Below are 14,291 nucleotides of genomic sequence, written 5' to 3' on the forward strand. Positions count from 1 at the left end.
TGAGTCTAAAGTGAAAGATTACAGGAGAGAGTGGGAGGAAGTTTCCCTTCGTCCACTCCCTTTTCTTTTCTCCTGTCGAGCTTTCTCTCCTCCCCTGTACTCCATTCTGTGCCGCTCGCTGCTTCGCCTTGGCTCTTTGCGTGAGTGGAGCACAATAAAGGATTTAATCAAAACTCCTGAACAAGCAAAAGCCCAGTGGCAGGTTGCCAGATACGGCTCGGCCAGGACATCGCAGACAGGCCCTCCTATTCGGTCCCGGAGCAGAGCCTTTTGCTGGGTCGATGGGGGGGGGTGACACCGGGGGCAGGGAGGACCGGGCCTGACCAGGACTTGCCAACGGGCTTCTGTTCCTGTTAAATCGTAGCTGATTAGTAATTTGGGGAGTTCGGACAAGAAACACTGCATCAGCACATTCCATTCTTGCTCTCTCGCTCTGGTTCTTGATCTCACTTTCTGTCTTTTGTGCCAACATTCCTTTTCCCGCTTCTCTCCAAGACTCCTTTTGTTCCTCTCTTTATTTTACTGCCTTTTGTTCTCTGAATTTTTTTTTTTGAACCCAACTTCTCTTTTTCCCCCTCCATTTCCTTCTCTCTCAGTTTCTATGCCTGCCAGTTAAACATGAAAAGTTTGCCTGGCAGCGTCTTCAGCGCACACAGAGACAGACCTCCACCTCTTCTTTATCTCTGTTGGCCATCTGGACGGGCAGGCTCCTTCCCACTCTTCTCACAACCCAGTAGCATTCACTTGGGTGTACTTGTGCAGTCCTGACATGACGGTTCACTCCAAACGGCATTACACAAGATAATTTACTACAATTATCGACCAGCCTCCCCCTCCCCCTCCTCCTGTCCATGATTACGTTTCAGCGTGTGACGGACGCACACCGTCTATGACACCTTTTCAGTGCGTGACAGCAGAAAGTCTACCCCACCGTGCGCATTGCTGATTATTTTTTGGCACGTGATGACCACCATCACTGAATATTCCCGGGACGAGTTTTGGTCCCAACATGTGCCTGCTGAGCTGTACTGCCTAAAGGAACAAAATGAATCGAGGGCTGGAATGCCAGTAAAAAAAAAAAATTCGTTGTGTGAGCAGCAGAGGGATGTCAGCAAAGTAATCTGATTGGATGCGTGCCTCTTGCGAGAGACCATTCCTGAACACAGGATGTGGCATTAAGCCTTTTTGGGGGGGGTGGCCCAAGTCAAGTTGAGGTGGTCCTCTCAGATGCTTCGTTTACTCATGATATCATACGCTACATTTCATATGTATTCGAGGTACAACGATTAATCCACAACTAATCGACGATCCAATAAGTTGCTCACTATTTTTGATAATCGATTTATCGTTTCGGATCTTGTTAAACTTAAAACGGTGCAAATGCTCAAAAATTTCAGTCTCGTGTGTTGGTTTATTTGGAGCTTGCTTGCAATTCAAGTTTTGGCTCACAGCACACAGCAAAAAAATTAATTAAATGGACAAGCAACGGCTACATTTTGGAACAATACTGCATTTGGACCCAAAAGAGGAATAGCTTACCCATTCTGAAAAATCCTCTTTATGTTGATTGTTACCTTGGCCAAATTGAGTTTAACTGAACTGCTTACTGTAATTTCCGAACTATAGATTATATATATTATATATAGATTATATATACACACACATACATACATCCCGTAATTTCTGGACTATAGACCGCACCTGATTATAAGCCACACCCACTACATTTTTAAAGGAAAAAACATTTTGTACACACGTAAGCCGCACCTGTCTATAAGCCACAGGTGCCGACATTGTAAAATGAGATATTTACAAAGAAAGACGGTACACAGAAAGCGTGAAAAGTTTTAATCACATACCTTAACTTTTCTTTCCAAAGAGTGCCTGTAACGCGGTAGCACCACAGCAGTAAAACAGCACTAACAGGACTGGTTAAAAATAAAAACATAAAAGTCACTGTTCGCCGTGGAGTCATGCTTTTTATTCTATGAAAAAATCCTAGCTTGCTGCAATGCTCGGTCAACCATTCCTTCATTAGGCTTTCTACCATCTATGCTTTTGTGTCAACTTTTACAACAATGTCTTTCGGGAGGTTTTTTTTTTTTTTTGGCATCGTAATCCTTGGTGGATGCAGTGCAGCCTAAAATACAGGCTAAATGCGCCCTCTCATGGACGGTTGTTTTCAGTGTGACTGACGATAGCATCTTCCTCGACATCTCCATATCAACTTCTTTCATTCTTACCTAATGCTCGAGCGCTCCCTGGCGGCCATTAGAAAAAACCTTTGTTACAGCCGCTTCATTAAATAAGCCGCAGAGTTGAAAGCGTGTGACAAAAGTCGTGCCTTATAGTCTGGAAATTACGGGATTTGTATTTTATTTTATTTGAATTATCTTTTGAGGGTAAATGACACAAGAAACTTTTGTAACACTTCAGGAAATCTTGTTCAAGACGTTCATGAACAAATGTCTTTACATTTAGAAAATGATTCATTCCCTTTGTCTTAACTTTTTTACAATTCGTAAGGATAACGAAGGCACTCTGATTGGTCCTCACAGGTTATGAATGAATAATTTTGGACAGTAAACCTTTTTTGTCAAAAAAATAGTAACATTTTCTCTTGCTTTTAACGCGTAACATAGCATCTCCTTAGCACTTTCATGACATAAACTGTTACCAGTTGGTATGTTGTGGACACAAGTGACGACAGCAACCATTTCATCTACTTGCATGTTTGGCGAGACTGAGATTGGAATATGTGACAGATTTGACTCTTCATGCAGTCTGGCTATAACATTAAGGTTGTGAAAAGAACTTGAAGATTATGACGTCAAGCTTTGGCTTTACTCCTGGCATCTGAGTGCTATAATTTACACAACTGCTGAAGATCCACGTCATGCAAACAAAGGTTGAATTTAGGACAAGCGATCAATGCTGCCATTTGTCTTGCGTAAAAGCTCTACACTCATTCTCAGGGAAGACTTGCAGTGGAAAGAAAGATCCCAAATCTCAAATTTAAAACACCGTACACATGCAGCAAAATGCAGAGCTTATTATAACTTGTCAAACTGCGTGCAATGAAGAAGGCAAATGGAAGGGGTGAGTGAAGGATTTATCAAATTCTCCGATTGAGGAAGAAACAGTTAGATTTAACATGCAAAACTAATTTTATTTCCTGCCTTGTGATGAAAATCGTACATGTAAAATAGTACATGATTTGCAACAATGTTAATGGCTACACCTATTTACACCTATAAAAAAATGACAAAACAGCGCTTTCAATTAATTAAAAAAAAAAAAACAATACACATGAAATAGCAGCTTATACTGTCACACGACTGTCTCGAATGGACAGTTTCGACAAAGTGAAGCATTATTTTTATTCGTGATGGGCGAGTGGGGATACATAGTATCGTATCGGTCCGATACCAGCCTTATTTTAAGGTCCAATATTGAGTATCTGTGGAGACTGCTGGTACTAGCCAACGAAACTTAGGTAAAATAAATAAACAAACAAATAAATACATAATGGACATCGAGTAACCCACTCCTTGGAAGTAGTTTGGGGCAGTTTAACATAACGATGAACCATCATCTGCGTCAGCAAGAAAGCTCTTGATCCACAATTTCGGGACATTGTGTGAAATGAAATTTAAATACCCAAAGTACAAGAGGTAGCACCACTCGGTAAGTGTGAGTACTCTAAGAGTGAATACTAACAAAGAAAAAAAAAAAAACAGAACGCATAGAGCAAAATGTATAGAACAAGATCTAGGTTTTCATTTTTGTTTCTATTTCTTATCAGCTAGAGTCCTCAAAAAGAGATCAGTGGCCAATTTTCAGCCATGCTGGTCACTCCAAACGTGTTTGTTATGTTCAGTGGCGACAAGACCAGTTGGTGCCTGGCTCACAACGGTGTGTAACGGTCAAGTTTCGCGGTCGCATGTCTTTGCTGCACCCCGATTAAACAGACACGCAATGCTTGATGACCAGGCAAGACCGTCCACCATTCCTCTGTCACAACACACGACCATGCCGCACGTGTTCGTGTTGGCCTCGACAACAAATGCAGGTGATTGACACACAACTCGAGATCTGGTTTCACAGGCCTCTGGGCTCTACTTTGCAGATAGAGCATACGTAAAATAAAACCGATACAGTACAAGAAAAATAACTACAGGGTCAAACAAAAAAAGAAAGGGGGATATCGTCAGCTGTGCGTAGATACTTAAAGGTAAACATAGATGACAACACTCTGTGAGCCAAGTGCAAATTATGCCCTACAAAACTGATGATGAACTCCACTCGGGCAGTGATGGAGGCCAAGCCAGCCACGCTCCTGTCCTGAACATGCGGCGGACTTCAACATGGCACGTGAGGAAGGAAGTGACAGTGTGTTTAAGGATCACCTGCCACAGTGTTATTTTAGAACTTATGGTTTTCACAAAAAGCAGTCTTGTATTTCTTTATACTTATTTTCTAGTAATAAACACATAGAGGTATCCCTACGTGTATTTCCACCAGACTTGACATTCTTCTTCACCTTTTTCCATGTACTCTTTTTACAAAATAGCCCAAGCGTTCAGACTGAGAAACCGCATAAGTGAAATACCGTCTTACAAGCTACATTTAAGTGAAATGTGTGGCAAGAAAAATACGCGACTGGAAATTAAAACGTCAATAATGACAAGCTGCTCCTCTATAAAGTGTGATTTGAGTAAAACTTATGCCACCCACGTTCATGGAAAGTTTGTGTTGCTGAACAATTGATATAATTCAAATAAAATACCTTTACGCCACAATTCTAAGATGAAATGGCATTATCAAATAGCGGTACTTGGTATCTACGAGTGCTCCGAAAAAAATACTCTCATGCTCATTGTTTGTCTGAAAAAAAGTGCTATTAATGCATCCCTAATGTTTACTGCGTAGTCTTGCCATTAGTACCATCTGTAATACGTCATCATCCTCGGTTTAGTTACGTCAGCATCCTTGAAACCAAAGACTTCCCAAAGTTCAAATGTCCTTCTTTGACCATAGGCTCTCTTTTGGTAATGATATTTTCAAATGACAATAGATTCAAATAGAAATATAAATGCTGATGCAATTACACAACAACCCCATGCTTAAATCACTTTTTCTGGTAGGACATTAAAAGTGCACTGTGAGACTGCAACCTGAAACGTGCTGCAATTGCTTAAGTCCAGGAACCAAATGCAGCTGGTTGCTATGCTTGCAGATGGATGGTGAGGCCTCGGCTTTCACCATTGCCCTCTTCCCCCTCCCTTTTCAGGCTGTCCACATCTTTTCCCATTCTTTACAGTCTGTCCCAGATGCTCTCCCACCTCCTCCATGGATTCTTTGAAAGTGTTTTTCCAAGTAGCGTGGGGTAGTGGAGGCCCCTCCTTTCTGAGAACTGGTCCCGCTTAGATGGTTTATGGGCACCCAGAGACAGTATCAGACGTGTATGCGAATCGGAGAGTGAGGCCGCAGAAAGGAGGAGGGAGGGAGGCTGAACGAGGACAAGGGAGGAGTTTGCAAACACGCCAGGCCATGGTTCACCTCAGCAGGCAATTACATTGAAGCTAGGGAAAGAGTGACAGAAAACAAACAAATATACAGACAACCAAGTCTCCAATCACTCTGGTTATAGGTGTAGTCCATGCTTGGGGGGCATCTTGTGTTCATTTAGATCAGAAAGTCAACTTTGCTTCATCAGCTGACGTGGTTGATTAAGTGGATGAGTTTGGCTTGCAACAATATCGATGCAGAAGAGATGTGGTTAAAAATCAAATTAGTTTGCTGTCTTTAAAATTCCATCTTGTATTGAAGTCAAAACCCAGAAAATATTGAATCAGAAAGGTTTCATGACTAGGGTGACTAAAGATGGGCTACGTTTCAAACCCAAACTACAAAGGGTGAGTTTTCCCCTTCAGTACGGCGGGCCAGTCGATCGAGCAGCACATCCCCACTAAGAAGAGGCCAGAGTTGCGGCAGCACAACTTGTGGCTGCCGCACCATGACAAGACGCTTGCTCATAATGCTCTGCAGCTGACACTAAGACATAGATAATAATACATATTTTTCAACTTAACAACAGAATTATGTGTGGTTTTTATTTTCTAAGTTTATTTACACTACATGTGTGATAATATATTCAATACAGAGAACCTCCGCCTATTTGCAGTTCCCTATTAACGAATTTACCGTTTCACATTTTATCTTCTCCTAGTGTCGACTTACTGTAGCTAGCTAGCTAAGCTTACACCGCCAAAAATGTATCTTGACTGGAGACCAAAATTTCCAGAGTCTTCTCAATGTTGTTATTCAAAGTTCTAAGTGAGGAAGTGACATCGCAGATAAGACCACCGCCCATTTGCCAGCCGAGAGGCGGGCCAGAGGCCTTTTAGCTCGCGCCTTTTGTCACAACGTGGAATGCCACAGGGGATCACATGGACACGGAAGAGCACTGCAGAGATGTCAGCCAGGAACGGCGCCAAAGTTTTCTCCCAACCATACTCAAATGCACTGGAACCTCCAAAATGGCAGGTCCAATAACGATTGGTGATCAGACACTCGTTGGCACCGTGCGTCATCTTGAACCAATTGATGATTGATGATAAAGAATATGGTTTCGGAGTATGGGTTAATGCAACGACAATTCTCTTTAATTCTGCCAAACCTCGATATTGAGCTGTTCGTACGAAGACAACCTTTATATTATAATTCAGAGTATTTCTGATTTTAACCATTCTTGTCATTGTGAAATTTTTCGTCAATGCGGGCTCCACACTTGATTTCATCAGCTGAAATCCGAAGGGTCTTTGCAAGGTTTAAAGCTTCTCTGGAATTAAATTAATTCTTTATAGTCCCAGAGGAAATATCCATGAGCTTGTATTACAATGAAATGCTAATCAGGTTTGATCGAGCAATACAGACACTTGTGAAAATTACAGCAAGTGCATGCTAACTCACTTAAGGCACTTTAAACACTATCAACACAACATAAATTTGGTCCCAAAGGAAAATGTTGACATTTTCTCCAGATTCTGCTTTGCACATTCCTTGGTGCTTTTTTTATGATTTTGAGAGCAATTCGTTGATTCTCAGTGTGTGTGTGTGTGTGTGTGTGTGTGTGTGTGTGTGTGTGTGTGTGTATTTTACACTAGTAAAATAGGGTGTTGTCGTGTAAGAGGACGCTAAAGACACGCCCCTAGCAGGTACCAGTCGCCAATGAGTGAAGGGTAGGCGCGTAAGAGGACGCTAAAGGCACACCCCTAGCAGGTACCAGTCGCGTGAGTACATTGTAAAATGGATAAATAAAGTACAACCGAACTCAGTTTTGCTTCCGTTGCCTTTTTAAAAACGTGTTTTTAGCGTGTGGCCGTATGTCTTAGCTGCTACCGTATGCTTTAAGCTAACATACCTGGTATGTTTTAGCGTGAATGCATGCTCCCGAATGCTTCAAGCTAACGTGTTTTTAGCGTGCGTGCATGCATGCCGTATGTTTAAGCTGGGGTATGTTTTACCATGCCTGGCTGCGCCCAATAATACAGTACGTTTTGTGTATGTTTCAAATACAGAAATAGCACCCGTTACTGAGACTGCGCCCAACAATACGGTGCGCCGAATGGTCGTGAAAATACGGTAATTAACAAGTTTTAGGCAATGTACCTACAGTACAAACTCATCAAAACAAAATAAAAATAATAAAATAATGTCCTTATTAGAAAAATACTGTTTGAAATATTTAAGACTCTATCACATGTAAACATTTGATCAACTGTTGATCAAATGGCATTCATTCATTTTAGCAGGTTCATAAATATTTGTTGCACACAATGTCGTTAAAAAAATCCCCTCTCCCAACCGCACTTTTTTGTTTTCAATGCGAATTTAACTCTTGAATTGAATTAGTGTTTTATTGCAATGCTTTCTGTCATGCATGAATGTATGAGGTATAAACATGAAAGAAAACTAGGAAAAAAATAAAAGCCTTCTATAAAACTCACAATGAAGGAAACACACGCTGTATGTAGGAGACTGGACTGTCTCAGAATTGTTTATGTTATTCATTCCTTTGTTGTTTGTTCACAAATGCCCCCATATAATTTATTTTGTTATTTCCTCGCTTGATTTTCTGTTTTGGTGCATTATATTCGGTTTTCTTAGTGTCATTGAAGTGATCATTAATTTCCGTTTTTCGGGGGCTGTCTTTGAACGACTCTCGAGTCGAACAAGAGGAGAGAAGGTGGAGAGTCGGACGCAGACGTGTCTGTGTTTGTCGAGACTGTTAAAAGAATAAATTAAGTGTACGTTTTAAAAAGCCAACACCACAGCTCTCCTTTTTTCGGAGCTGCAACATGTATCTATATCTGTATGAGCTACTGTATATTAGCCTACTATCAAAATGACTAAGTCTGCTACAATTACACGATGAGCCTTCATGATTAAATGTTTTTTTCCCGTGCAGTGCATTCTGTAGAGCAGGGGTGCCCAACCTTTTTTGACCGAAGATCTACTTTTCGTTTAACCAACCTACCGCGATCGACCCGTGCATACACAACACACTTACAGACGCATGCCTCCCGACCTTCGTCGAGATTTGACGCGGAGGCATGGTATGCACTTTTGCAGCGTTGACTATCGTAGCTCACATGTACCATTTTAAAAATGCTTTTCACGGCCCTCCAGATTCTCTTTGCCAGTACCCTCGGTGAATTGTACGTGAAATGCTGTTTTTAAATGTATTTATTTATTAATTTATTTTTTGCAACAGCCACCTGCCTTGCATCCCGCTCTGCTAATAGAAATGCGTGTCGCAGGCTATGACACAATCTTCGTTGACAGAAACGTTGAAATGTAATACTTATTCTACACATTTTTACAGCATTGAGAAATGTTAAGAATGTTTGTGTCATGTTTTTACTCCTACAGAAACCATATTTAAAACAAAAAAAAAAATTTCCCTCCCACATCTTTTTCCATTTTCAAACATTTTTTATAAAGCTCCAGCTAGCTACTAGATGGCACTAAAGAGCTGCATGCGGCTTAAGAGCCGCGTGTTGCCGACCCCCGATTTAGTGTATCATGCTGTGTTAGAAAAAAAGTGGCATCGGGCCATCCCATGGAAAAAGGTGTTGCAATGTATGGATATATTTGAAAAAGTTTTCCTTAAAATTCAATTGCAGTGAACATAAACTATTCCTGACTGAAAAACGAAAATATTTCTGATGTCTGTCCCTTCAACTAATATTCCGGCATGATATATTGGAACATGCGCTTTATTTTCAATAAATAATGTTCGTGGCCTTACCTTGACATGACTCTGGTGCGGGAGCAGCAGGCAGAGGTCGCTGGGACCTGGGTTGACTGGATGGGAGCGCCATCTTGACAGGCCCCACATATTCGACATACGTCCCGGGAAAGTCGCCTCTCTGCTTAGAGCGCTCGTTGTAACCGAGAAGCCAGCCGAGGCACTCGGGTTTCTCCGCGCAGCCCTCATGGTAGTTCTCGACGGAGAGCAGCGAGGCCTTGCTCACGATCAGGAGGTCCCCTGGCTGCAGGTCCAAGTCTTCTTCCTGGTCCTTGGTGAACACATAGAGGGCACGGTACTGGAAACCTTCCGTTGCCATTTTGCGAGGGAAGCACGATTCAAAATGGCCACCGAGTGGAGGATTATATGGTGCAGGCCAAGTCCCCTTGCAATAAGTGGGTCCAGCTCGACACAAATCCTGCCCCCAGAAAGCAGCGAAAAAAAGCGGGCTGTCGCAGCGGGGCCTTGGTGGGGGTGGAGGGGACCCACTGAGTCACCCGTAGCTTAGAAGCATTTTCGTAAGTCCGCAAGGTAGCATTCGACCCCCGCAGGCTTGTTTCAGACCTGACCAGTGTTGTTGAAGTGGTGCACTTTCCTCAGCTTGATACCCCGGTTGAGCCACACGATGGAGCAGAGGGAGAGCGTAGGCAACATGCTCCTTAAAGCGTCCGACACCTGCTGGCGGCAGCCGGGTTCAAACTTTGCCAGTGGAGGGCCGTGTGGCAGCGGCTCCTTGCAGTCCAAGTGAAGTGGTCTAAATTGGAGTACCAGCGTCGGAGTGGGATGCTCGTTAATCCTCTTCGGTTCTCTAAAGCTCCCACATGTTCTGGACAGGGATTGTGACCGACCTGCCGTAGATTAAAACCCCCCGAAAGAGAGAAAAAAAAATAGTTACATACAGTATATGTATATACATTAAGTGCAAAAACGTAGGAGTCAACAAATACAGTCTGGCATAAATATAGCAGTACCTACAGTATTTGGGCGCAACGAAGCTCAAACGCACATGAAAATGGCGAACGGCGGCAGCGCCATGCATTTGTGCAGTCTTCGGAAAGGACACAGATCGCATGATGCTGCTGCGTCACAACCGAAAGCAGACTTGGTTGCTGGACAGGAGCCTCCATTCCTTTCACTCTACATTCACACACTCGTGGCTTTAACTGATGTGTCACCGTTTGCAATGGAACAGTAACTGTGACTGTGCAATCTGCATTCCCATGCAAATGATTCCTAGAAATAAAGTTTTTGTTGAAGCAGAGTAGGAAGGAAAACGACAATGCCCGACCACTTCCAAAATATTTTGGCTTCATTCTTTCAAAAGATAACAGATTCGCAGAGTCAGATGATGCCAAAGCCGCTCACGTAAAACACCATATAACAACAAACTATATCAATAAAAGCACACTACGTTCACTCAGTACAGTGCATGCAGCAAAAGGAGATATTACAACGCCAAAAAATATAAAACCGGCAAAATAAAATTCACAGCATTACCAAATATTGACGTCATCACCATGTGAAAAGGCCAAATTTCAGCCCCAAAAATATTTGTACTGTATTTGAAAATGTGCTCAAAAACATGCGGACGTTGGAGATGGCGATGGAGGAAGAGAGGAAGAGATTAGGATTTGCCGATTAAGTACAACATCAGCGGTCTGTCGACCAGCCAAGTACGATGATTATGCTATCAGTGATGGTGGTAGACACAAGCCAGGACAGCTCGAAAGGTGGATGCAAGTTTTTATGTTCTGTGGCAAGAGTTACAAGCAGTTTAGGGTGATGCTAAAAATAAATAAATAAATAGATAAATAAATAAAAATAAAAAACCCCAAAACCAAATAACCGTATGCCAGCTTTGTAAGACCCAACATTGTGCAACCAAAAATAATGCTGGATGACTGCATTCTGTTGTGAGTGATGCATTGCAGACACAAAAATAAAAGTAGTTGAGAGCAAAAAAACAACATGGAATCGTACTGGTTAGCTTTGAATACTAAGGGGCATGCTTTCGAACCACAGGAAACTGTGGTCCCGTCGCGACATTTGGAAAGACAACACAAATTCCTTATAAAGCGTGTAGACGAACAATATCTTTTTTTATTTATTTATTTATTTTATTATCTATTTGGGAAACGAAAAATAAAAGAGAGCGATCCAAGAGTCATGGCGTCGAGAAGACGCAGCCGCATGCAACACTCACCCCACGTTTGGTTGAGAGAGAAGCCGGACAGGCTCAGCCAGACTCTCCGTTCAACATCCTTCCCAGCCGACAAGCAAGAGGTGCCAGGCTCGACACGTGGCACTGGCATACCCAACCACAGCCCGCAATCCTCACACCATCATAACCCCCCACCCCCTAGCCATACCCTCCTTCCTTCTCCCCCCAAACCCACAGTCCTGCCTCTGACTGACCCCCCCCCAACACCCTCCCCATCCTCACTCAGCAAAAAAGTCCAATGGTTGATACAGTTGCCATCTGGTTTGTTTACAGTCTGAAGGCTCCGGCGGGAAAAAAGTTGAAGAAAAGTCAAAGGCAAACGTTGATTTCGCGAGCGCCCTCGTGCGCCAATCCTTTTTCCACTACTTAGTTTCGGCGTGCACCAAGTGGTGCGAGTCGTGCAAGGTGAAAGAGGAGTCCTGCTCCGAGAGTGTTGAAGAAGCAGTCCACTGTGCAAGGTAGCAGCTGGCGAACTCGGCATCAAAAGATCCATCTCTACTATTCTATTTCTTTCTTTCTTTTTTTTTTAAATGACAACTTTCTATTGAGTCAGAGAAGGAAAGCAGGCAGGAAAAAAAAAACGGAGCACTTTGCTGTCAGCGGACTCCAAATGGCTGAAGGAGACCACAGGAAAATAATTAATGAATAGGCAGCAAGTAACTCACTGTTGCTAGAGAGGGGGAAAGCTCTTCCCGCAATGTGATTGGCTGCCGCGCGCACCATGTGCTACTCAGTCACCAGAGAAGCCGGGCAAATCAAGGAAACGTTCTAATATTAGAAAATGTTTCTAGGCAGCCATCATACGTTTGACCCAAACAACTACACCTCTTCACCATGCATTGGACTTAAAGTTAATATTTTAGTCACACATTTGACGAAAGCAGAGAAGAGTTCAACAGGCTGAATAAGCATTTTGTGGTCACTGAAAGAAATTCTGGCCAACATTCCAGCTTCTATATATTCAAACGTATTGCCAACAAACTGGCATTTCGGTACCGTTACACAGAAAATGAAAATACCTGAGACATTTAACCGAAGAGCAAATACAATGTCATTTAAAAATGTCGTTTATGTTTCACTTGATAAAAATATGATTGAATTTGAATTACTTTTATGCCCATTTATTCCTTTAATGTTATATTTTTGAGTCAAGTAAATAAATTCATATTATATATATACAGTATATATTTATACCATCTTCAGTTTAGAACTAGGGATGAAGAGTACTGTACCTTTGAAAAAGCATTTACCATTTGTGGAATAGATCTGCAATGAAAAATACAGTATACACGCATATGAGACATACAGCAGACCTTTAATGTATAGTAGAAAATATCTAAGACATTTGAGTTCAGCTTGTGAAAAGCAGAGTAAAAGCAAGTTTGATTTTTTGGGGGCGTACAGTAATCCCTCGCAATAACGCGTTCCTCTTTCATAGCTTGGCTGTTTCACTGATTTTTTTTTCATGCAGGTTTGTCTGGCTAATGGACCGTTGACATTACCGCGCCTCACCACTGCACAGCTGACCAAATGTTCTCCATGACAAAAACCCACAATGTCCATGAAACGTTCTATACAGTGTTTCTAAAAACTCAGTTGTCTGTATACATACATACATACATACATACATATATATATATATATATATATATATATACACATATATATATATATATATATATATATATATACAGTGAAACTCCTCTACAACGAAATCATGTTTGCAGCAAGAATTTTTTCATAACAGGGGGTTTTTCACTGTTGCAAATTTGATCTCAGATGTAAGCACACACACATCCACACACACAAATGTATGTGTACACCCACACACAAACATATGTGTACTCTATTTTTATTCCGATAGTGCATAAGTATGAGCACACACTTATTTGACACTTCATATTATCAGTGTAGAAAGAAATTACGAAATTTACGATCAGCATTCACTTTCACTTACATCAATTTCTTGGATATTGTCTTTGATTTTGCTTGCTCTGTCTTTCATTTTGATTACTTTTACCCTCTCTTCCAGCATCAGAATGGCAACGTCCATCCTCGTCTGAATCTAACAATAACAAATACTTCCTGGCATGCAATGAACTTTTAAACCAGCCACGGGACGCTTCGTAGTCCTCGATGGCCATATTTAGCTCTCGAAGGCTAAAAACCTTACGCTAACTGGAGCGCCTCTCTCTCTTAGCGCTCGTTAGCGTAAGGTTTTTAGCCTTCGAGAGCTAACTATGGCCATCGAGGACTACGAAGCGTCCTGTGGGTGCTTTTAGCATCACAACAAGTAAAGCATTCAAGGAAACGTTCGTTTATTTGAATGTCCGTCGAGCCATAAGCAATTTACTCTGAGCAGCTAATCGGATGCTACAGATCTTCAGTATCTACACACATAGACAGTGAGGTCCCTCTTGGCCAATCGGAGGCCAGGATGATGCTCGGTAAGCCAATGGCAGAGCAGCTATGAGTATATTGAGTCCAGGAAACATCGTTCATGATGTAAACCAGTGTGGTGGTTGCTGTTGCGTTTTTTCGAACGAAGCAGTAGAGGTCGCTGTTGGATAAGACTTTGTTGTAGTGAATGTCTTCGCGAGGCTGGAGCAGAGAAAATGATTTCGTATAACGCTACAGGGGGGTTTTCGTCGTATGGGGGCAGCAGAATGGGAATTGTGTTAATGCATGAAGATTTTTTCACATAAGGGGGTATTTTCGCCCATGCAGGTTTCGTTCTAGAGGAGTTTCACTGTA

At 42.1% G+C, this 14,291-nt stretch overlaps 2 protein-coding genes across 4 annotated transcripts in view; one reads left to right on the top strand and one right to left on the bottom strand.

Annotated features, from left to right (window-relative positions):
* LOC109527143 (uncharacterized) overlaps window positions 1–11,821 on the top strand; it is a 21,467-nt gene extending 9,646 nt beyond the window's left edge. Inside the window, exon 3 of the mRNA XM_019888877.1 lies at window positions 11,811–11,821. Coding sequence (XP_019744436.1) covers window positions 11,811–11,815 — 5 coding nt within the window. The 3' untranslated portion in view covers window positions 11,816–11,821. The remainder of the gene's footprint in view (window positions 1–11,810) is intronic.
* pik3r2 (phosphoinositide-3-kinase, regulatory subunit 2 (beta)) overlaps window positions 1–14,291 on the bottom strand; it is a 55,698-nt gene that overhangs the window by 32,891 nt on the left and 8,516 nt on the right. Inside the window, exons 1-2 of one of the 3 annotated variants that reach the window (XM_019888875.1) lie at window positions 11,520–11,658; window positions 9,317–10,164 (exon numbers count right to left, since the gene is read on the bottom strand). In XM_019888875.1, coding sequence (XP_019744434.1) covers window positions 9,317–9,635 — 319 coding nt within the window. In that variant the 5' untranslated portion in view covers window positions 9,636–10,164; window positions 11,520–11,658. Of the gene's footprint in view, window positions 1–9,316; window positions 10,165–11,519; window positions 11,659–14,291 lie in introns of those variants that run through there. The other 2 variants (XM_019888876.1, XM_019888874.1) reach the window with 2 other exon arrangements.

The sequence above is a fragment of the Hippocampus comes genome, unplaced genomic scaffold (assembly GCF_001891065.2).
Source record: "Hippocampus comes isolate QL1 unplaced genomic scaffold, H_comes_QL1_v1.1 scaffold228, whole genome shotgun sequence".
In the NCBI taxonomy this organism is placed as follows: domain Eukaryota; kingdom Metazoa; phylum Chordata; class Actinopteri; order Syngnathiformes; family Syngnathidae; genus Hippocampus; species Hippocampus comes.